General features: G+C 35.0%; 1 protein-coding gene across 2 annotated transcripts; it reads left to right on the forward strand.

Annotated features, from left to right (window-relative positions):
* The first annotated feature begins 1,513 nt into the window (after nucleotides 1-1,513).
* On the forward strand, nucleotides 1,514-21,105 carry LOC129254428 (actin nucleation-promoting factor WASL-like). 2 transcript variants are annotated; one of them, XM_064115172.1, is made up of 8 exons: nucleotides 1,514-1,596; nucleotides 7,336-7,512; nucleotides 9,457-9,561; nucleotides 10,152-10,275; nucleotides 11,122-11,525; nucleotides 14,622-14,710; nucleotides 15,801-15,887; nucleotides 16,520-21,105. In XM_064115172.1, exons 2-8 carry the CDS (start codon nucleotides 7,396-7,398, stop codon nucleotides 16,713-16,715), a joined length of 1,122 nt encoding a protein of 373 aa, XP_063971242.1. In that variant the 5' UTR covers nucleotides 1,514-1,596; nucleotides 7,336-7,395; the 3' UTR covers nucleotides 16,716-21,105. The 2 variants fall into 2 exon arrangements, with proteins under 2 accessions (XP_063971242.1, XP_063971251.1); XM_064115181.1 differs by lacking the exon at nucleotides 1,514-1,596 and adding an exon at nucleotides 5,135-5,155.
* The last annotated feature ends 1,080 nt before the right edge of the window (nucleotides 21,106-22,185 follow it).

Genomic DNA, 22,185 nt, shown 5'->3' on the forward strand with positions numbered 1-22,185 from the left:
GTGCATTCGTTATTTCATTAGGGAGTGATTTCTGATTTTCGATCTGTGTCTGCGTTTTTGGTTGTGCATGATTTCAATCCGAGTCAGCTCTTAATTGTAACCCCCCTTTCTCTATCTGTAGGTTGGAACTAGTCTAGCGGGGCTGTGCCCCGGGGTATCCCCGCTGAATTTAAAGGTCAAGACCACCTCAGAAAAATGTTGATTTTAATCAATTGAGAAAAATCAGACAAGCAATATGCTGAAAATTTCATCAAAATCGGATATGAAATAAAAAAGTTATGACATTTTAAAGTTTCGCTTATTTTTCACAAAATAGTTATACGCACAATTTATTCACATGCAAATGAGAGAATCGATGATGTCCCTCACTCACTATTTCTTTTGTTTTTTATTGTTTGAATTATACATTATTTCAATTTTTACAGATTTGACAATAACTTAGGACAAACTTGATTGACCCATAGAATGTTAAACAATGGTAATTCCACATGTTCAGGGAGAAATAAAACTTTGTTTCACAGGGCAATGTGGAAAAAATTAGAATATTACATATTTCCTATAATAAAATACAAAAGAAATAGTGAGTGAGTGATGTCATCAGTTTCCTCATTTGCATACCGACCGGGATGTGCAAAGAACTGTTTTGTGAAATTAAGCGAAACTTTAAAATGTCATAACTTTCTTATTTTACATCCGATTTTGATGAAATTTCAGCATTATACTTGTTGGATTTTTATCTTTTTATTCCAATCAACTTTTTGTTGGGGTGGACTTGTCCTTTAATTTCCGTGGGTATCCCATAGCTCCTTTTGTATATATAGAGATACGTGGTTTATTCCATTTTTTCTTAGTTTATCATCATTATTTTTTGTACTATTTTTAATCTTTCCAATCTTGTAAATAATTATGTAATAATGTTGATTTATTTTAGGTAAACCTAAGAAAGCCCAAGCTTATGGCGCCCACTGGCGTACCTAGGATTTTCCAGGAGGGGGGCAAATTTTTTGGAGGATATTTCGTCCGCGAAAAAGTTTGACAAGCAAAAAAAAAAAGGCCTTCCACCACAAATAAAGGATTTCTTACCACAAAACAAATTTGACAAGCAAAAAAACAAAAGGTCTTCAACCAAAAAAGAAAAATTTCTTACCAAAAAAAAAAAAAAAAAAAAAAGGTCTTCAGGTTCAAAAGGGCGGGGGGCAGGTCCCTTGTATCAGTTGTGACCACTGAACTAGAAATATTTCTAGTTCAGTGGTTGTGACTCGTCAGGGGGGCAGGGATAGGTCCCCTCCTGCATGAGTTGTGACTCGTCAGGGGGGCAGTCTAGTGATGGCGCCCATAACTGAGGGCTTCCGAAGAAGAATAAAAGCACTTTCATTGGGCTATATGAGCCAGATGCAATGCTATGTCAATAAAGCTCCCAATAAGAACAGCATCAACCGACTTGCGAATTTTTATTTTATTTTTTATTTTTTGCTTTACTATTAATTTTGCTATAATCCACCACTATGATTAACTCAAACAAAAAGTGTTGGCGCCCTCTACGCATTATACGAGAAAAAGCGGTTGTTTTAAAAATTGGCATTCAACGAAAAATTGGTGAGTTAATGAATATTCTTAAACTTAAAGTTGTGTGTTACGTTATGTTTGTGAGTAAAGGGAATGTTATATGTATGTTATGATATATGTACAATTCGGACGATATGTTGCTGGCTTTCTGCTGTGTTGTGTTTTCCGAAAATACCTCGCTTTCCCAGCTCGTCGAAAGGACTCTGCCTCTCCACTCCAGCTTAGGGCCTAGTCCCATACATTCTAAAACGTGTACCTCTCTCTCGTTTCAGTTCCTCCGCTGTTCGGAGATCGGCAGGTATCACTGCAAAAGTTGAGTTAATGAGTCTGGTCATGACCGGGCTGCGACCTAGTCTTGACTTGAGCCTTGAGGACGCAATGATGATGACTTTTTAAATACTGTCATATACTTCTTCGTCAATGATGAAGAAGTAGGCCTAGGCTATATATAGTATGGTGAGACCTAGACAGCTGGCAGCCGTCTGTTTCGAGGAGTTTTTTAACTTTTTTTTTTTTTTAATTTCTCCTCGTACACAGACGGCTCGCTAGCGTGCACCCACCATTAGGGGACTTGCAATGCAAAATCCCCCCGTCGGGGCTCTTCAATTTTTGTCTTTAATGAATAAAAATTTTTAAAATTAACGCGACCAAAATGCAAATTAATATTCCCTCTTGGCATTAATTGCCCAAAAATGGAGAAAAATCAAGTTAAAAGGAACAAAAACAGTGACTTACCTCGGCTGTCGCGCAAATTCACTTCCCCGTTTTATCCGATCTTAAGTACATAAACACATGGCCATTGAGTCCCCTGTACAGATCGCGCTAGAACTTCGGTCTCTGTATTTGGTGAGTGAAGCCAACGGAGTTCAGCTGAACAACCAACATAACAGGGACCAAAGCTTTTGGTCTAGGTGAGACCACTCTAGGCGACACCCCAATACTTACCCGTGCTAATAAACTGGGACTCCACTCACGCGCATTTGGGCCGCCCTAGCTTAGAACTAAGCTTTGTTTTACTAAAAAATAAATCTTGTAATGATTCAATAAATGTTACTTAATAAATTAGTACTGTTAAATCGGTACTCACCGGTTCTTTTCTTGAATTTTCTGGCAATTTCCCACGCTTCTGGCTTCAATTCTGCGGCTGTTCCTGTCGCGGTAGACAGCTACATATGCAACTTTATTTATAAATAGAGCGCCCCTTACGATAGTTGTTAAGAACGCGGCCAAATTGTTAGGTTTTTTGCACTGTGTCCAAGGCGTTTTTATTTTGTTTTATTTTTTATTTTTTAATAAATATTTTGTTAAATAGCGATTTTTACGTCAAATATTAAATTCATATCACAAAATATTTTTAATTGTAGAAATATATATAATATCATGCAATTATTTATTCTATATATATTTTATAATAAAATTTATAATTGTTGCGGTCTTTAAAAAAGGATAGTCGATCGATCAGGTGATGACTACTCGTATCACGTGATCTGAAAATCAGCTTCGTACCGCTTTGATCGCACTCGACGGGACCGGACAGACTGCCAAGAAAAGATCGAAAAAGGACTCAAATGTAAGTTTCCCTTTATTTTATAACATTTATAGTATGAGTAGGATTATAGTTAATGGGTAATTTTTTAATAAATGCTAAACAAATGAGGACAAAGCTTGCATTTTTCGAGTAATAATCACTAATATCATAAAAATACTTGGGTGCAGGACTTCTAACCTGTTTTTAACGCATTGTCGCCTATGAGGTCCATACATGTTAATGTTTGGACCTCATTGGTACTAGGAGTGGGTGAGACTACCACATATCGACCACCTCTTTTGAAACCGACCACCTTGCGCGTGTTAAAATTATAGCGTATTACAAACGATACGCGCGGGAGAGTAGGCGCAGTGTCCATAGAAACGGTAAGAATCGATTTTACGAGAAAAAAAGAAGCAAGAAAAAGTAAAAATTTAGTAGAATTAATCAAAATTGTATTGACCAGACCCAAACCCCGCTGAAAAACCAAGAAATCCGATAGTAAACGGCTTTAGAACAAATATCCGTCGTCAATCGTCGAATCATGTGCCGGAGCTCGCAGTGGAAGTAGTGAGACGATCATTTAGCATGTTGACATCATAAAACTGATTTGGATGAATAAAAATATTTCGCCACCGCGACAAGAATCGACCGTAAACATAGTGTATCGCGGGTGGTCGGTTTCAAAAGACGGGTGCAAATGAGCAAATGTAAAATCGTCGTATTCGTTGTTCGTCGATATATACGCGGATTGAATCGGAGTCGCCGAGCGAAACATGGGATTCTGATCTGCTCAATTTTCTGCACAAATGAGACGAAAACTGGGTAAAATTGATGAATATTTTCGCAGATACGATGCTTAGAAGATTAGGTGGTCGATAAGGGGTAGTTCCAACCATATATGACAGTATTTAAAAAGTCATCATCATTGCGTCCTCAAGACTAGACCAAAAGCTTCAGTCTCTGTATTTTGGTTGTTCCGCTGAACTACGTTGGCTCCACTCACCATACATACAGTAAAATGTCAGAAATTGTTGAATAAATCCCCAGAAACGACGGTTATTCCTGTCTACCTCAAGACCTGCGTATTGTCATTTAACTTTTAATTTTAAGACTCATTTCATTCTCAAGTCAATTCAAATGATTTCAAATCTAATCCGTAACCGTAATCGTCTAAAAGTTAGAATCTATAATATATATTCCTTTTTTGATCGTTCCTTCCTGTTATTTTTTAATTTTCTATAATCTTTCTGATTCTCTTTTCATGTTTTCCTAGCTTTCTTTTCCTCTCTCATCTCTGTCTTTCTTTTTTTCCCTTCCCTAATTTCATGAATTTGCCTAAATAGAGTAAAATTTAAATGCCCTACACCACTACGGGGACTAAGAATAAGATAGGCTTAAAATAAAGTTATATCTAACTCTTAGTCTTAAGTTAAATCTAGGCCCTATTTGATTTTTTTGAAAATTATATTTCGTCTCCTTTTTTTCGTTCTTTCTCTCTTTTATTCGTCCTTTTTTCTTTCTTTTCCTCACCTTTAAGTTTAATTATTTCCTTTTTCTTACTTTCCTTTTTTTATTTCTTTTTCTCAATCATTCAATTCATTCTTTTTAAGTTTCTCTGTTTTCTTTGTCATTTTCATTCTTCCTTGCTAATTCATGTAATTAAGTACTTTCTTTAGACCTTTTTTTATAGATCTACCCTTTGGCCCATATTCTTAAGTCGGGTTTAAACTTAAACTCAGGTTTAAAGTTGTGGTTTAAGTATGGTTAGCCAATTGTGACATAAAATCACTAATGGAAGAGATATATTTCAGCTCATTTGGCTCTCAAATCATTCATAATTGTCTATGAAGTATAAATAGATGATTGGCCTCTCCATCGATGAATCAGGAAAGAGGACAGTAAACATAAGAAACTTACAACTTTTAAAAATTTTGACACTTTTGGCTTCCCATAATTTTAGCACAGAGTTAGACCATGGTCTAAGTTAAACCTGACTTCAGAATACGGGCCTTTAGATCTCTACTGGAAAAATAGTTGTTTCTGCAGCCAAGTTTCCAGGTCAGCTGTATGTTGTTTTCCTATCTAGGGTATTAACTTTCTCATTCTGTGTCTGTGTCTCACTTTTATTCTCAATCTGTGTCCCACTTTTTTTTCTTCATTTTTCTTTCCATTCTTTTTTTATTTTGTTCTTTCTCTCGATCCTTCACTCTTTCTTTGTTGCTTTTCTTTTAATTTCCTTGTTTCCTTATAATTTTCTTTCTCTTAGCTCTTACCTTCTGTTTTCTTTTTCTCACCCTTTCCTTTTTTTCCTTTCTCTTGTTCCTTCATTCTTTATTTCTCTCTTTTCTTCTTCCTTTCTGTTTCTTTCTTTTTCTCACCTTCTTTCCCTTTTCTCTTTTTTATTTCCTTCATTTTTCTTTCTCTCAATCATTCTTTTTTTCCTTTCTTTTTCCTTTTTCATTTAAACAAATTCTTTATTTTTTTCTTTCACTGACCTCCCTTTTCCCCCCTTTTTCCCTCCTTTCTCTTTTCTTACTTTCTTCTCTTTTTGTCTATTTCCTTCTTTTATCTTTCTTTCGATCCTTAATTCTTTATTTCCTATCTTTTTTCTTTGTCATTTTTCTTTCTGATTCTTCCCTTGTTTTACTTATTTCTTTCTTTCTCTCTTTTCCTTCCTTTTCTTTACTTCTTTCTTAATATCCTTCTTTATTTCTTTACCTTTTTTCTTCCTTCATTCCCTTTCTTCTTTTTTTTAATCTCCTGTGCGCCATCATTGGATGCCAGCATTATTTTGCTTTTAAAAGTCCTTCAAAATTTATACTTTTCTGGAGTGTAGATTTGCTTTGACAGAGTTCCAAGTATAACAGGAGCCACTGGATCTGGATTACCATTCTTCAGATGTTTTTTAAAGAAGTTTTAGCTATTTAAGTTCATGCTTTGTCATTGAGCACTTTTAGAAATGCACGTCGACATAGACCACTGATACGAAATGACGTCATTTTTTGGCGTTCTATATGCCTCAGGTCCTCACAAACGTCCACTATCAGAATCGAGAACCTCGCCACATCCATTTTGCGGTTCTCCAAAATCATAGTCGACGTGCACATGAGTGATGTCATTTTAACCGTTCAAGCCCAGTATGAAGATCAACCTTTCCCTTTTAAAATTCACAGTTTTCAGTGACTCCACAAAATTAATGTAAGTTGTACGATGCATTATGTTTATCATATTTGAAATTGCTTTCTGATCTCCAAAATATATATCGATATATATCCTAACTCACGTAAAAAGGAATCAAAGCAAGTGAAAGGGCAAGTGTGCACAAGTTGCACCTTCGCATCACCCGACGGGGTCGCCAGGCGATGGTACGCCAGATCTTCCGGGTCGGGCAGCGTGTCATGACCCGCTGGTTATCACGCTGTTTTACGTGGACGTATGTACACGTACAACTCGAGTGAAATCTAAAGTATTTGCATCTGTAGTGAACAAGGGCAGACGACGACGTTGACTCGAACGATCAGACGACTGCTACGTCGTTCTCGTTCACTGCTCCTAGAGTCTCTATTGTAAAACATGGGCCAAAGTAGTTATCAATTTTGGAAATATGTGAAATGTATAGGCCTACATGTATTTGTCAACCATCTTATGCAATCTGTTTGCAATAAAGATTTGAATATTTAAATTGAAATTCCTCTCATTCTTTTCTTTCTTTCGATTTTGTTCTTTCTCTTGTTCTTACTTTCTTTCTTTCTTTCTTTCTTTCTTTCCACAAGTGATATGTTTTTCCCTTAACGCTATAATTCAGTAGGCCTACATCCGATGTTTAAAGTGCTGTTTCACCCAGGTGTCCTACATGTAATACAGAGTCCTTGTCCAAACGACAATTTAAAGAACTTTGCAAGCAATTACATGTATATGGCAGCATAGCTAAAGCCAGGGTAATAATGGCAGCGCTTTGGCATCCTCAGGCAAAAAGCGCTTTATAAATCTAGCTATTAGTATTAACATGTTTATTGTTTGAAAGTAAAATATAAACAATATTATAAAGCACAAACCATCACAATCATTTTACTATGAGATTTTGTGTTAAGAAGACTCAGAGCAAAATATGATGTTATCTGCTCAGATATCCAGACATCAGACCCCCCCCCCAATCCTACTGCTACATGTAGTTCTAGATTTATACTGTGTGATTGGTTTCAGGAAGGAAATGCATCTTTTTTTTCTCTTGTTACCAGAATTCAAGAAGAATCTAGCTCATTACTATCTGTGGTCATCAACTTGGACACCAGGACGACATGGAGACGTTTGGTGAATATGACCCTGCAACACCTCTCAGTCAGAGATACTGCAGCAGGATAAGCTCACAGGAGTATGAACTCCAGGGATCAACAGAAACATATGCTGCCTTACAGGTAGACATTTATTCTCCTGTATGACTTTACCTGTATGGATATAGTATACGATGTATGGATAAGCCGTCAAATGCAAATCTAAAGCTTGAATTATATTGTAGAACAAATCAAACAAGCATGACAAATTCATCAAAATCGGATATGATATATTAAATTATAATTTTTTCTTATTTAAAATTTCACAAAACAGTACAGTGGCATGGATGCTAAATGTATGCAAATTGAGAGAGACAATGATTTGGTTTGCTGCTGTTTGGTTCTTGGCCATCCACACCAATGCCCAAATCATCTTACACAATTTGTTATATGTACTAACAGTTTGTCCTGTATCCATAGTCTATTGACCATGTTGTCCACTCACAGTCCAGTAAACATTATGCCAGTGACCATTTCTGCTAATTAATACTAAAGTGTGATGTCATCAATTTTCCCTATTTCCATTTCAGCATTTTTGATACCATATTTTGGTAGAGCATGATGAAAAACCCCCACTCCCAAAATTTGGTGGGAATCATTCTGTCGTGCCCTAAGATAAGACCTCTTGAATACATAATTAGCCCCATTAAAGTCAATGTATTATGTATTCATGTGGTCATATCTTGGGGCCCCATGGACCGATTCCCACCATATTTTGGTAGTCGGGGTTTTTCATCATGCTCTACCAAAATATGGTATAAACAATGATGAAATGCAAAAAAGTGTTTTGTGATGTCATCACTTCGGTAGACATCTGCTTTAATACCACCATACTATTTCATTTATGATCTATTATTTAGATCATTACCCATTGGTCCAGTGACGATTTTGGTCAATCAGTCATTTCTAAAAGCAATTGGTCTGATAAATAAAACCCATTTTTTCTAATAACAAAATGGTCCAATTACCACAAATCATAAAGGTCTTATTGCCATTTAATAAGATAATGATCATTTGGTCTACACTGCAATTCTGTAACTTTCATGTACTTATATTTAGGGTGCGTTCAATGTCGATTTTCAAATTTTTAAATATAATTGTTATACCATATTGTTATTGGACAAAATTGCAAATGGACTAATTGCTTATTGGACCAATTGAACATTAGATTAGATGAATATGAGACTAAATGATTAATTAACCAAATGGGATTTGACGTAATGAATATTTGACAAAGTGATTATCATGACCATGTGGGTATTGAATTGACTGGTCTTAATCGGACTGGTTATTGGACCGAACAATAAGGGATGAGGTGGATGATACTGTAGACCAAGTGGTTTTTGGACCGAATGATTATAGACTAATTGGTCAGTGGACAAAATGGGCAATGGACAACCTGATTTGGACCATTTGGTCACCAGCTGGACAAAATCGTTAACAAAATTTTCATACACCAAACAATGTTAAGATGTAGGATTGTGGGCATTAATGGGATTGGTTGGTGTTGGACCAATCAGCAATGTACCGATTTTGTCACTCACCCACTCACTTATATTTTATAAGTAAAGATAATGTAAAATATTTCAATTTTTGCAGATTCTACATTGAAGAGAAATGAAACGAAACAATATATTCAAAAATGATATTCCATATATAGTTTTTTGTAATGTTAATTCAAAACAAATAGCTTGTGGTCAGTGGTGACATCATTTCCCTCATTTGCAAACTGTTTTCTAACATTTTTAAACGAAAATTTCAAATGTCATATTTTTCATTATTTTCAGGCATTAAGCATATTTAAAATTTCTCTTGTTCAAGCCAAATATTTGTTGGGGTGGACATAGTCCTGGGGCATTTAGAGTCTTTTCAGTGGGGAAGGGGCATTATGCCCCCCCTCCCCCGTACTTCGGTTAAGAAATATGAGATAAGTTTTAGAAGAAAGACTGAGAAATTAATACATTATACTGACACTTCATATTATTTGTGTATATTTTCTTTTTCCCCACTCTATTTCTATATCCCTAGAATTTGCTGGAGTACATGGATAGCAATTCAAATGTTTTCACAAGAATTTTGGCTAAGAAAAAGCAGGAAGAATTAGAGAGTGCAGGAATATTTTCTTTCTTAAAGGTAATAGAGTTCTTTATAAAAGCTGCTTATTTTCCAGAGATTGTGTACATTGTATGGGGAAAATCAGAGTCATACTTAAATGTTTTAAAATGAAAGTGAGATTTGTAAACATTAAGCAAGATTGTTATTGAAGTCAAAAAGAAAGTCAATGAAACAAAATTTGTACTAAAGATGACTAAAAACATTTTTCACCAACAATGTGACTCAGACAAAAATCTACATGTACATTAAAGGACAATTTACAAAGTTACCCTATTGTACCACATTTCAATTAATTCATTAATTTACCAACTTAAAACTTTCATAGTTGAAATGATCCTATTTTTGAAACTGCGATAGTATTTCATATTCCTGGTCCAATTTGTTTCGAATGTTCACCATTCTGAAATTTCTAAATTTCATCTTTTTATACAAATGATTTTATTACAAAGATATGATTCCCCTTTTTATTGTATAAGAGGAATTATTTCTCTAAGTAGATTTAAGTTTTAAAATATTATTTTTGTTGTTGTTGTAAGAATACATCAAAGCCATTATTTTCATTTATTTTTCCAAAGTTCTTATCTCTGTATTTCTCTTCCTTGTCATAGTGCAAGTTATGGGAAAAGGTGAAAGGACCAAATTTCATGATGGCAGACATCACAGAAAATGAAAGCAGTGAGAAACAAGAACAAATGCAGAAAGAGATGTGCGAGGTTTTCAACTATGTGCAAGGTTTGTATCCATGATCAACATGACAATGAATGTTGCTTAAATAGGGATGCAAGTATTCTAATAATACATGTAATAATATTACCAACATGCATATAACTGCCAAATGTATTCCTATGCGCTCAGTTGGATATTATTATTACCCTGGCTTTAGCTCTGCAGCCTTATACAGTGCGGTAGCGTTTCAAGGAATAAATTCCTGCCAGGTACCAATTTACCTCACCTGGGTTGAGTGCAGCACAATGTGGATGAAATTCTTGCCAAAGGAAATTATGCCATGGCTGGGATTCGAACCCACGACCCTGTGTTTCAAAGTCAGAAGACTAATCCACTGGGCCACAATGCTCCACATATTTCATTCTATGGACATACATAACTTTTGAACCCTCCCATTTGTGTTAAGTCATCCAAATCTAATGATAGTGTCAAAATGGTGATAACTTTAAAAATATGTGCCCTATCTGTGCCAAAGTATACATTTTCTGAAAGAGAATCTCCTTAGGATTTAAAACAAGTATGTTGAAATAGATGTAGGGTTAAGCATTTAAATCTAATAAGAGAATATATATTTTACTTTTGAAATACTTGTTCGAGACTTTTAGCAATGTAAACATTGCTTTACATTGTCTGATAGTTATTTATTCAGGACAATACATTACTATCCAATGGTTTTACAGCTGGGGATGATTGAATACCAGTGGATGCAATATTGTGTAGCCTAGACGAAGGGATTTTTTCTGGTCAAGTTCTGAGACATGCTTTTATGATTGAAATCTTTGTCGTAATATACTCTGTTTATAGTTTGTAATCTGGTCATGCAAGAGAGATATCTCTTTTCTTCTATATTAGAAACAAAGTCCAGCCCAGTTACAAAGCGTTTCTCAAAGCGCCTTGCGGCTAAGAGGAGCAAACGCAACACCTCAGGGAAGACGGCTTCTAAGAGGCCAAAGGGACCTGCCCCACCACCACCCCCGTACCCCCCTCCAGGATCTAACAGACCCAAGGAAGGTCCTGAGGGGCAGAGATCAACCCCCACTGGTTCCGTTCTCAGTGTCGTGCCATCACCTAGGAAGCCACTCCGTCACGGTTCACCGTTGGATGGAAACAAACCCGAGAAGCCTATGAGGGTAGTAGCGGATGTTGCACCGGTATGTCCGCCTGCAGCCCCACCTCCTCCCCCACCCCCTCTACCAGGAACCACCCCTAAGAGTGCAATGAAGAAACCCCTTCAAGAGAGGACAAACACTGTCTATGTAAGTCCGCCGTTAAAGTAGTAATAATCATAATAGTAATAGTAAAGATAATAATAATAATAACAGCAACTACAATGATTACAATAATATTAATATCAACAACATAGTTAATGTAGAGCTTTGAATTATGCTTCAAGTAATTAAAAGAAATTAAATGACCTGTTACTTTTATTCATTGAACAGTTCTGAAAGGATGATAATGATAATTATACTGAATATGCCTACTTGTTGTTCTTATTTTAACAATGATCTCATTATACTCTTTTTCATCGACTTCTGTATAAGAATGAATATGTATTATGTGCACGCCAATATTTTGCATTCACTCTCCTTGATTATGTATATTTTCCTTATGTGTTGTAATTTATGAGTATGGGCATCATGGACATGTTTATACCTAAGCCATAGTTTGAAGTTGATACGGATTTCAGAATCGATAGAGTTGGGTATGCCAGTGTGTGGACGGGCGTGCAGCGGTCGGTCTGTCAAAAAATCTTGCGGATTAACCCTAAATAGGTCTGTCAAAAAATCTTGCGGATTTCAATTCATTCAATTCAATTCAGGTTTATTGCAAAAAACATGATTGGCAGTCACAGACTGAATTGTACATGTTTACACAATGCCAATATACAACAATAATCAAAATTACTTAGATAAACAATGAATATACAAATTAAAATTACATATGTGCAGCTAAAAAATTGAGTTAAAATGGATTAAAAAAAATAAAATGATAGATAATACAATATTGCACATTCATTACACAAATTTCAAACTTGTTTATCATGGTACTTATTTAATAATCTTGTCAGACTTGGAAGAGCACTGTTCTGAAATCTTTTTGTTTTACATGGAATCTCCTTATATTTATTCATATGTCGTAAATTGAAAGTGTTTGTTTTCAGTGGAGGTAACCAGTTTTTGTACAATTGATTAATTTCTAACTTTAAAGCGAAATCTGTGGTAAGTTTTACTCTTCGACTTTCAAGTGATGTCAAATTTAAGGTATTTAGAGCCATGTCATAAGATAGATACTTGGTCCCCAATATTCACCCTAAATAGACTGGGCTGTTTTGACACCTAAGGGGGGGGGGGGGGGGCTGATTGCGTGATCGCAACGAAAATTGGCACACACGTTACCCATGGCATAATCTACAAAACTATAAGGTTAAATTCTGCGAAAAATCTCATTGCTAATTAATTATGCTAATTTATGCATAAAATCAAAAGTTTGCTCTAATTAATTAAATAATGCCCCTAAAATGCTAATTGTTGGTACACAGACTCTTTATAAAGATCTGATCAAATATACTTTTAAAAAATTTCATCATCGCATTTATTTTCTTATGTATTTTATTGTTTTCTAAATTTCTTATGTATTTCTATGTTTTTTACTTTTTGTTTTTTATTGTTTTTTTAATGGAAATTGTTGGGGACTTTATTTGTACCATAAACAAGATGGAATTAATTGATTTTAATCAGTAAAAGGAAAATTAACGATACATTTATGAATTTTGGCTAAAAACGCTATTTGCATTGGATTTGTACACAAAATGCATGTTTTTTAGCAATTTTGGGCCTGCATGCACTTACGAAATGTTGCGTAATATCGTAAACGCCTTACCGGGGGGTCGCAATTTTGGTCTCAAATAAGTTGCTCGAAACTTGAAAATAAAAAGTCAGCAAGCGATGCGGTCAAAAAATTTTGCGCAGCGGATTTATCACAAAAAATGTTGAGGGGGGGTTTTAGGGTTCACCCTATTCCTCAGGGTTTATTCGACGCTAATGAGACATGGCACCCACATTCGTCTCGGAGTGAAAAAGAGCAATATGTATATTTTTAATTCATTACAATATCCTTGCCATGGTAATAGCACATTATTACAATAAATCAAGGGAAAATCCCGTGGAGCAAACTGCTGCCTCAATTTTTGCCCAATGCTCGAGGTAATCTTGGGGTGAATACAGTCATGTAAAGTACATTTATTGAACGTGTCAGAAAATGTGCTGCCATGGTAAAGTTGTAGTTTGGAAACTCAACAGTTTGAGGGCTCCATTTTCAATCTAGCTGATGAATACATATGGGAAGGACAGTGATCCGATTAGATTTGGGGGCAAAGGTCACAAGAGATCATTATTTGAATGAAACTATTACTTTGCTCATTTATGCAAATGCGACTGAGGATGAGCTGATTAGAATGGGGATCAAGTGGTCAAAGGTGATTGTTTGAAAATATTAAAGGGGAATCCAGCCTTGGCCATAAAATGTTGTGTTGGGAAGGATAAAAATAAATCAAACAGAATGGTGAAAGTTTGAAAGAAATAGGACAAGCGATAAGAAAGTTATAGCTGCTTTAAAATTGGGATCACTAATACTATGTAGATTTCAAATTGGCAACTGGGTAAGTAAATTATGACAAGGGGCAAGGACAACTTTCCCATAGGCCATGTACTTTATTATCAGGGATTTGTGGTTTTCTCCTAAGTACCCATTCCCCTGGGGCAGTAATCTAAATATAACCCAGGTAGTATATTGTTTTATGTCCTCATGAAAGAAAAATATAATTTGAAATAAAACTTTTGGGAAAAATGACATTTTAGCCACAATATGTATAAGAGTACATGGAAGAGTAGTCCTTGCCTTACATCACTATGACATCCTATATGCGGCCAATTTGAAGTCTCCATGGGTATAGTGATTACCAATATTTACAACTTTTAAAAATTCATAACTTTCTTGTTGTTTGTCCAATATTGTTCAAACTTTCACCTATCAACTTGTCTGACTTTTCTTTTCCTTATAAAACAATTTTTTATTAGGGTTGCATCCCCCTTTAAGAAGTAAAGTGTGTAATATAGTCTTGATCTGGCAATGGCAGTTGAGAATCCGTCTCGTCATAGTCTAGTGTTTATGGTGGGGTTTGTCCTGTGTGTTAGTGTATGTACTCTATTTAATAGTACGTTTACAACATTCTCACTGCTGAATTAAAGCATGAAAATCACAGCAAACATAGCAGAGGTAAAGGAAAATTGTATCCATTCTTAATTTAAATTAGAAGATTAATCACACAACTTTTGTCCTGTTGTTGAATCTAGATCACCACCCCGACTGGTCGGACGCAGAGTCCAGCCAAGAAAGCCATTCTTAAATCCGAACCAAGGTTGAAGCAGCTCCAGAAGACTGGGTATGTTGTGAAATATGATTTCTAAGATTATGAAAGCAAAGTATGGCGAACATAACTTCAGGGGAATGCGGGAAACCTCCCCCATGCAATTTCATAATGGCCTGGGATATGTTAGTCTGCAGGCACAGACCCTGATTGAAACTTTGATCAACAACACATACAAAACTTGCTGTTTCATTTCTGGGAGATGAGAATGCGCATTATACCATTGCCTAATGCTAGACTGGAATTTCAAAGAGGAGTGGAATTGCGGTGCAGCATGTAATTAAAACAAACACCGGTTGATTTTCTGCTCGGCAAGTGACCGCCCAAATGACCAGCCTGTCAGAGGTTTGTTCAGAGAGGGATTGTCATGGTAACAATGATTGACAGGGCATAATCCATGCCCAAACCTCAAAGATGAAGCAGACCCTGAGCGAGAGGGCCTTCAGTACACAAGGCATGAGCAGGCTGCACATTCAGACCCTTAACTCAAGTGAAGGGTTTGCACAGCAGCAGCTGCAGACTAGGGTTATGTGGGGTTAAGATGTTTCATCAAATTCTTCCAGTCCTATGGAACTACATGACCCTGAGAGTTACAAAATGAATTACCTGAAGGTTGTTAGTTGTTGCAGGTATCAGTGCAAAACATATAGAGTATAGCAGAATCTTGAACAGCATTCAACATTGCCAGACAAAATCAAATGTATAAGATTGTCATAGTAGTCACTTTTTCATAGTACAATATTATGTAGTACGATGCTGGGATTTTGTGTTCAGTTGATTGCTCTTTGGTAATGAATGTAACACAAAAAGTAAAATTAAACAATGATAACATTGCTTTAGAATAAATTTTTTTTTAGCACTAAAGCTTGGTTGGAAATTTAGATTGTTCCTACACTTAGTGATCAAATTTTGTATTACAATGAAATTCATCCATTGAGCCATCCCTGGGTGAGTATACATTAAAGACTGGAGCAAGAATGTCGCTTTTCAGAAGTCACAAGAGTCATTTGAACTGAATATCATCTTGGTGAAATCACTTTTTGTAGTATGATCAAATGCTATAGCTGTTATCAGTGTATGTTTTTTTTTGTGTTCCCCTCTCTAGGTCAACGACCTCACTGAATTCAATATCTAGTATTCATGATGAGCTGATTGGATTTGATAAGGGAAAACTCAAATCTGTCAAGGCCAGGTAATTAGATCGACAGTTAATCATGCGTTAGTCAAATCGATGTTATATATGCTTACATACACCATCCATGCCCTTGCGTGCCTAAGACATAAACATTTTGTTACGGAAGTTTATCCTGTTATTGAACACTTTTCTTAAATTCAGTCATATGTATAAAATACAATATTTTCTGGATAAAAAAACTTCCATGGTAAATGCTCTGATACCTACAGAAAATAAAGGAATAAATTGTTCGCTGAGATCATTGTCCTGTTGACGATATCAGCTATGATTGCACCCCTCTTTACCTGTGTAACATTTTGGAAATGGTACCTTTTGTGTTCACTCATGTGTAACCACTGTTAGGTCATGTAACTAGGTCAATAAATTTGTGATTTTCTATAATCCAGGAATCTTGATTGTTCAAACTATTTTATCGTTTACCGTAGCGAAAAATCGAATGGCAAAAAGGGTATTCATCCCAGGCCTAGACAGGTGACTGGTAAAACATACATCATTGTAGGTTGATAAAGCTTGTATTATTGCGGTATTTGGAGACTTGTACTTCTGCCATGGAGCTTTTTCTATCAAAAGGCTTTTTCTCGCAACCGGGCAATGACATCAGTTCTTCTCTTCTTGCCCTCTCTGTCAAGGTCACCAGGACGTATCCCAAAGAACAAAGCCCCTGCTAAGCCATCCAGGATGGGCAAGATGGGAGATATCACTATTGACTCCTTCAACCAGAAGATCCTCGAGAAATTCAAGAACGCTCACAGTCCAAGCCGTTATGGAAGTCCCAACAGTCTGTCCAGCAGCGGGTTTGGGAGTCCATCCGATTTCACCCCATGATGGGCAGCAGCTCACTAGAGGTGTTTCACAAAGCGATCTTCATCGTTGCGTTTCACTTATAACTATCATAAGCTACCTAAATCCTTTGATCTGATTGGTCGAGAGTAAATTGATCAGTGAAAATCATGGAGAAGACCATTTATTAAATGCTTCCTAGGACAACAATTCTTTATGAACTTTGTTGTCATAAGCAGACCTCTCTAAAATCCAGAGATTTCAACAGCTACCTTTGAGAGGTATTGGGAACCTTTTAGTCAAAAATATTGCAGCTTACATGGTACAGCTTTTCCCATATCACAGAAGGTATATATATAGAGCAGTTAAGCAGGGAAAACAATTACTAGTACATGGGGAGCCTAAAATGCCCCCCCCCCCCCAAAGCCCTCAAAAACTAAAATAGAACCCTGGTAATTCCCATAGGGTCCAATATAAATTGTAATACAATGTAGCAGATTTTGCCTGGTGAGCCCAAAAATTTATCTCTCAAACTATTTTACAGCTTGTTTGTGGTCTATATTATGGTTGTTCCACTTTATATGTTTGTCATTTTGCCTCCGACGAAGATTCTGTTAGGATCGAAAGCTTAGGCCCCTTTTTGACTTTCAAACTATTTTTAATCATATTGCTCCCTGCTGTTTTGGTAATGCACTCATTATACTACCCCCAAATGTCCATTTAACACTCAGATTACTGCAATATCATGTTCAAGGTTGACCTCCCTGGAAGTCTATTCAGAGTGCTCACTGGAAGGCTAAGTCAAGATTTTGATTAAAAAGTTGTCTCTTGTCAAGTTTAATTGAACCCTTGTAGATACTGCCTATTGGTAATGGGAATGTCTATAGATAATGCATTATTGTACTAGGTGTTCATATACCGGTATTTAATTTCTTCTTTCTACCATTCATCTTGTTGCTGATGCATTCTTTTTGTCACTCATTATTTTACGATTATGTTGATGGGAATGATGATGATGATTATGGTGATGGTGGTGTTAGTGGTGATGATATTGATGATGGTGTTGGTAATGGTGATGATTGTGAAGGTGGTGGTAATGGTGATGATGATGTTGATGATGGTGTTGATGATGATGATGACGATGATGATGTTCTTGATGTTCTTGATGATGATGATGATGTTGATGGTGAGTGATGATGATGATGAAGATGATGATAATGATGATGATGGTAATGATGGTAATGATGGTAATGATGATGATGGTAATGATGATGATGATGTTGATGATGATGATCGTGATATTAATGATTTTGATAATGATGATATTGATGATGTTGGTGATGGTGATGATGATGATGGTGTTGATGATGGTGATGATGGTGATAATGGTGATGATGATTAGGTTGGTGTTTTTTGTTTCTTCCAAACAAAAATTTATGAATGTTCATTTTTAGTGCTTTTGAGCAGTTTTTTATCAGCATATCAAGCAATAGTATTTCTTTCTTTTTGTAGGTTACAGTATTTGCTGCTAATAATTGTGTAGTTTCTCATTAAAAAAAATATTTGCTTTACATGTTACATGACATACCGTATGGGCACCAGTATTCAACCTAGCATAATTCAAAGATTTTGACATATTCCCCCAAATATTTAGAAATAGGGAATTTATCTTAATTTCATACCTTTGTTATTTCCAGGGTAACCTGTTGTCGGTACTTTCTTTATCAATCTGTCGACTCAGCGCGCGGAGGATCGAATTATGTTGCGATGGCCTTTTGCACTGAATGGCACTAGTATTCAACCTAGTGAGGATAGATAGCGAATCTTAAAATGGTTTAGATCGCTAAATTAGATCTAGATCTATGTAAGTCTCTGGCTTTGATTAATTCCCTGTTTGGTCTCATCTCAAATGGTCTAGTCCATGTCGGATGGGACAAGGGCAGATTGAGAGACAGAGCCATCTTTCATTGCTAGGTTGAATACTAGTGCCGACGGGTTGAATACTAGTGCCAAAAACCATCGCCGTATAATTCGATCGCCCGCGCACACAGTCGACGGGTTGAAGAAAAAAATAACGGAAAAAGAATAACCAGCATTTGCTCTTGAAAATAAGACGGGTCTGAAATTCAGGTAAATTTTATATTTCTATATATTTGAGGAAACTCTCCAAACGGGTTGAATACTAGTGCCCTTACGGTACATATCATATTTAATGGTGTATGCATAGTAAATTAAAAATTTTATTTCTTGTTGTAATAAAATTCTCTGTATCTTAGAGTATATTGATGCAAGACTTGCAGACTGGATTTTGACATCTGTTCTTATTAATTTTTTTTTTTTTTACTTAAGGTCAATTCCACCCCAGAAAAAATGTTGCTTTGAATAAAAAAAATCAAAATCAGATAAGAAAGAATAAGAATGAAATAAGAAAGTTATGACATTTTAAAGTTTAACTTATTTTCTCAAAAAAGTTATATGCACAACTCAGTGATATGCAAATGAGTGGGTTGATGATGTCCATCAGTCACTATTTCCTTTGTTTTTTATTGTTTAAATTATATACAATATTTCAATTTTTACAGATTTGACAGTAAGGAGCAACTTGACTGAACCATAAAATGTTAAACAAGGTTAATTCCAAATGTTCAGGGAGGAAAAAAACTCGATTTCACATGACAGGGTGGAGAAAATTTGAATATTTCATACAATATAATACAAAAGAAATAGTGAGTGGATGATATCAGTCCCCTCATTTGCATACCGTTTAGGATGTGCAAGGATTTGCTTCTCATATCAGTGGCACAATTTGTTTGTATTCACTTGGACAGTTCATTACACAAGGCTGTCGCAAAAGCAACTCTTTGACATAGGTGTCATGAGTCATAACCCCCTAACAATGAACTTGACCATGGTGTCATTTGTGAAGAGTGATTTATTGATTTTCTCCTCTCTTTTTTTCAATGAGCTTCCTGGATTTCATGGAGGATGTATTAATGTTTTTTTTTACCTGTAAAGAAGGTACATTTTACTCCATTTAAGTGGTTTTGAAAGAGAATGTCTCCTAAACAAAATCGAAGGGCATCAATAGGGATATATGTGGTTTTGCAAAACACGTCTACGGGTGTGCATTGATGCGAAACGATACACACAAAGAGTAAATTTTTTTTTTAATTATTATTTAATTTCCATTTTGTTAAATAACATACCAGAGACTTGTAAAAAGTCACTACACCGGGAACACTTTGTTGACAATGTACGTGCATAAAAAAAGAATAAAATTAGTGCACTTAAAAACAAACAATGTATTATATTAGTGCAAAGCCTATGTGTCAGAGCGTTTATTATAGAATGGTAGAAGTATATTCATCTATAAAGTAAAAATGTTTCTTATGTAGCTTAGCTTGATCGCATTCAATTAAACAGCGTATGGTGAGAAGGTAAAGAAATGGAATATATGAAATCAATCACTGGTTTTGTATTTTAATTAGAGACTCATTCTATGTCATGCATTTCGTGTTTATTATAAATCTGCAATAAAGCTCCCTCCATTGTACATATATGACTCGTTTTTGAAACTGTTTATACAAATTAAAAAGATTTCATAGAACATACTAAGATATTTATCATGTTAAACGTTTTGATTTTGTATGAAAATGATTGTTATCTTTTGTTTCAATCAAAGAAACAAAAATTGTGGTCAATTGAACAGCATATGGTGCTAAGGTGAAAAAAGGGAATATTTGATTTTAATCACCAAGTTTGTATATTGGGGACTGATGACTAATATTATGTAGTGCATCATATAAACTCTGTGTTTTATAAATCTTCACTAAGGTTCCTTTTATTGTACATATGTTACGCTTTTCATAACTTTTATACAAATTAATGATATTTCATAAACATAATAAGATAGGTGTGAAAATGTATGTGATATTTTTTCTTCTAAATATTAAAAAAATTAGATATGGAATAATTCAATAAGTTTACATATATCCCGACATATATACATGTACATTAGCTGGCAATTGAGTTTCTATTCTTTTTGGACAATTAATTCATCCACATGGGATCATTTAGGATCAGTAAAAAATATATAAAACTAGATTGTGTTTCAGTTCTTATATTGTTTAAATTTTAAATCTGCAGTAAGGATCCTCCGTATTTTTATAACTTTTATTCAATTGATAAGATTTCATCAACATATCATGTTCACTTCAACATTGTTTACAAGGTTCAAATTCAATGTGTCTTATAGTTGCAATCTCATATCCTATTAAACTCTGAAACTCATTGCTAAAAGTTACATGGGATAAGTTATATCTGAATTCATAATAGGTTGTATATTTCACCAGTATTAAAATACCAATCTGCCTTATATTTCATTGTAAAAAAAAAGGTAATGTTTCTTTTGTGAATAAAGTCTGTATTCAAAGAATTTTTCATGTTGCATTAGTTGCAATAATGTTTTTATTTGGATTTATTGAATTTATTTACTAGAACATCAATGGCATCTGCCAATATACTTGTTTGAATAAAAAATACAGAGTAGTACAAAACAAATATACAATTGGAGGAACATAAGCAAATAAACAAATACAATAACAGTATTTCATCAAAACTTATGTCTACTTTTAGTAAATATCTCATGGCATGAATAATAGAAAAGAATGATAAGCATGCAGGGGAGAAGGAGACAGATATAAATAGATATTGTGTAAGTGAGAGAGAGAGAGAGAATGGCGAAGGAGGATGAAGAGAGAGATACGAAGAAAATAGATGAAAAGAAAATATTGTAAATCACGATTCAATATTACACAGAAACATGAATACCTTACATAAAACACAAATACAGGTTGTATATAATACAGCCAACATAGAAATCATTTAGATGAATATTTTGACAATATGTGCTATAAGTTTAAAGTTCCAATCATGCATATTATTCAATATAAACAAAAATTGAATATATGCATGTGCTATTTGAGATAATTGACTTGTGTAGGGAATAATGCATCGTAGGAGTGTAGTGATTTTTTTATGGAAAGTGGGCAGTTTCCCCTCTCCCTTCTGTTTTCAAGTTATCATGAAAATGACTTTAAGAAATGCCACTGAGGAAAAAAGGAATATGTTAAAGAGAAAAAAAAAACAATATGAAATATTGTGCCCCTCCCCCATCATAAAAAACACCCCTTATGTAATACTGAGTCCCTTTATAGTCATAAATGATGAACAGAATGGAAGAATATCATTTATTTATCAATATTCTATTTAGAAAAAAAAGGATCATCTGACAGTTTTTTAAATTTTTTATTTTTTATTTAGGATTATATTAGGCCCTAGCACTTTCCAATAGAATGGTGGTAAGGCTATGATTTTCTGTATTTTATTTGAATGTTGAATGTTCTGCCTAGTCGCTGTATTATTTTAAACTGAGATATTAAAGTAACTCTGAAAATAACCCATTATTATAAAGAGATTGAAAACAAAATATACACGTACGCCTAAAAAAAATATT

Source organism: Lytechinus pictus, chromosome 2 (assembly GCF_037042905.1).
Source record: "Lytechinus pictus isolate F3 Inbred chromosome 2, Lp3.0, whole genome shotgun sequence".
NCBI classification, from domain to species: Eukaryota; Metazoa; Echinodermata; class Echinoidea; order Temnopleuroida; family Toxopneustidae; genus Lytechinus; species Lytechinus pictus.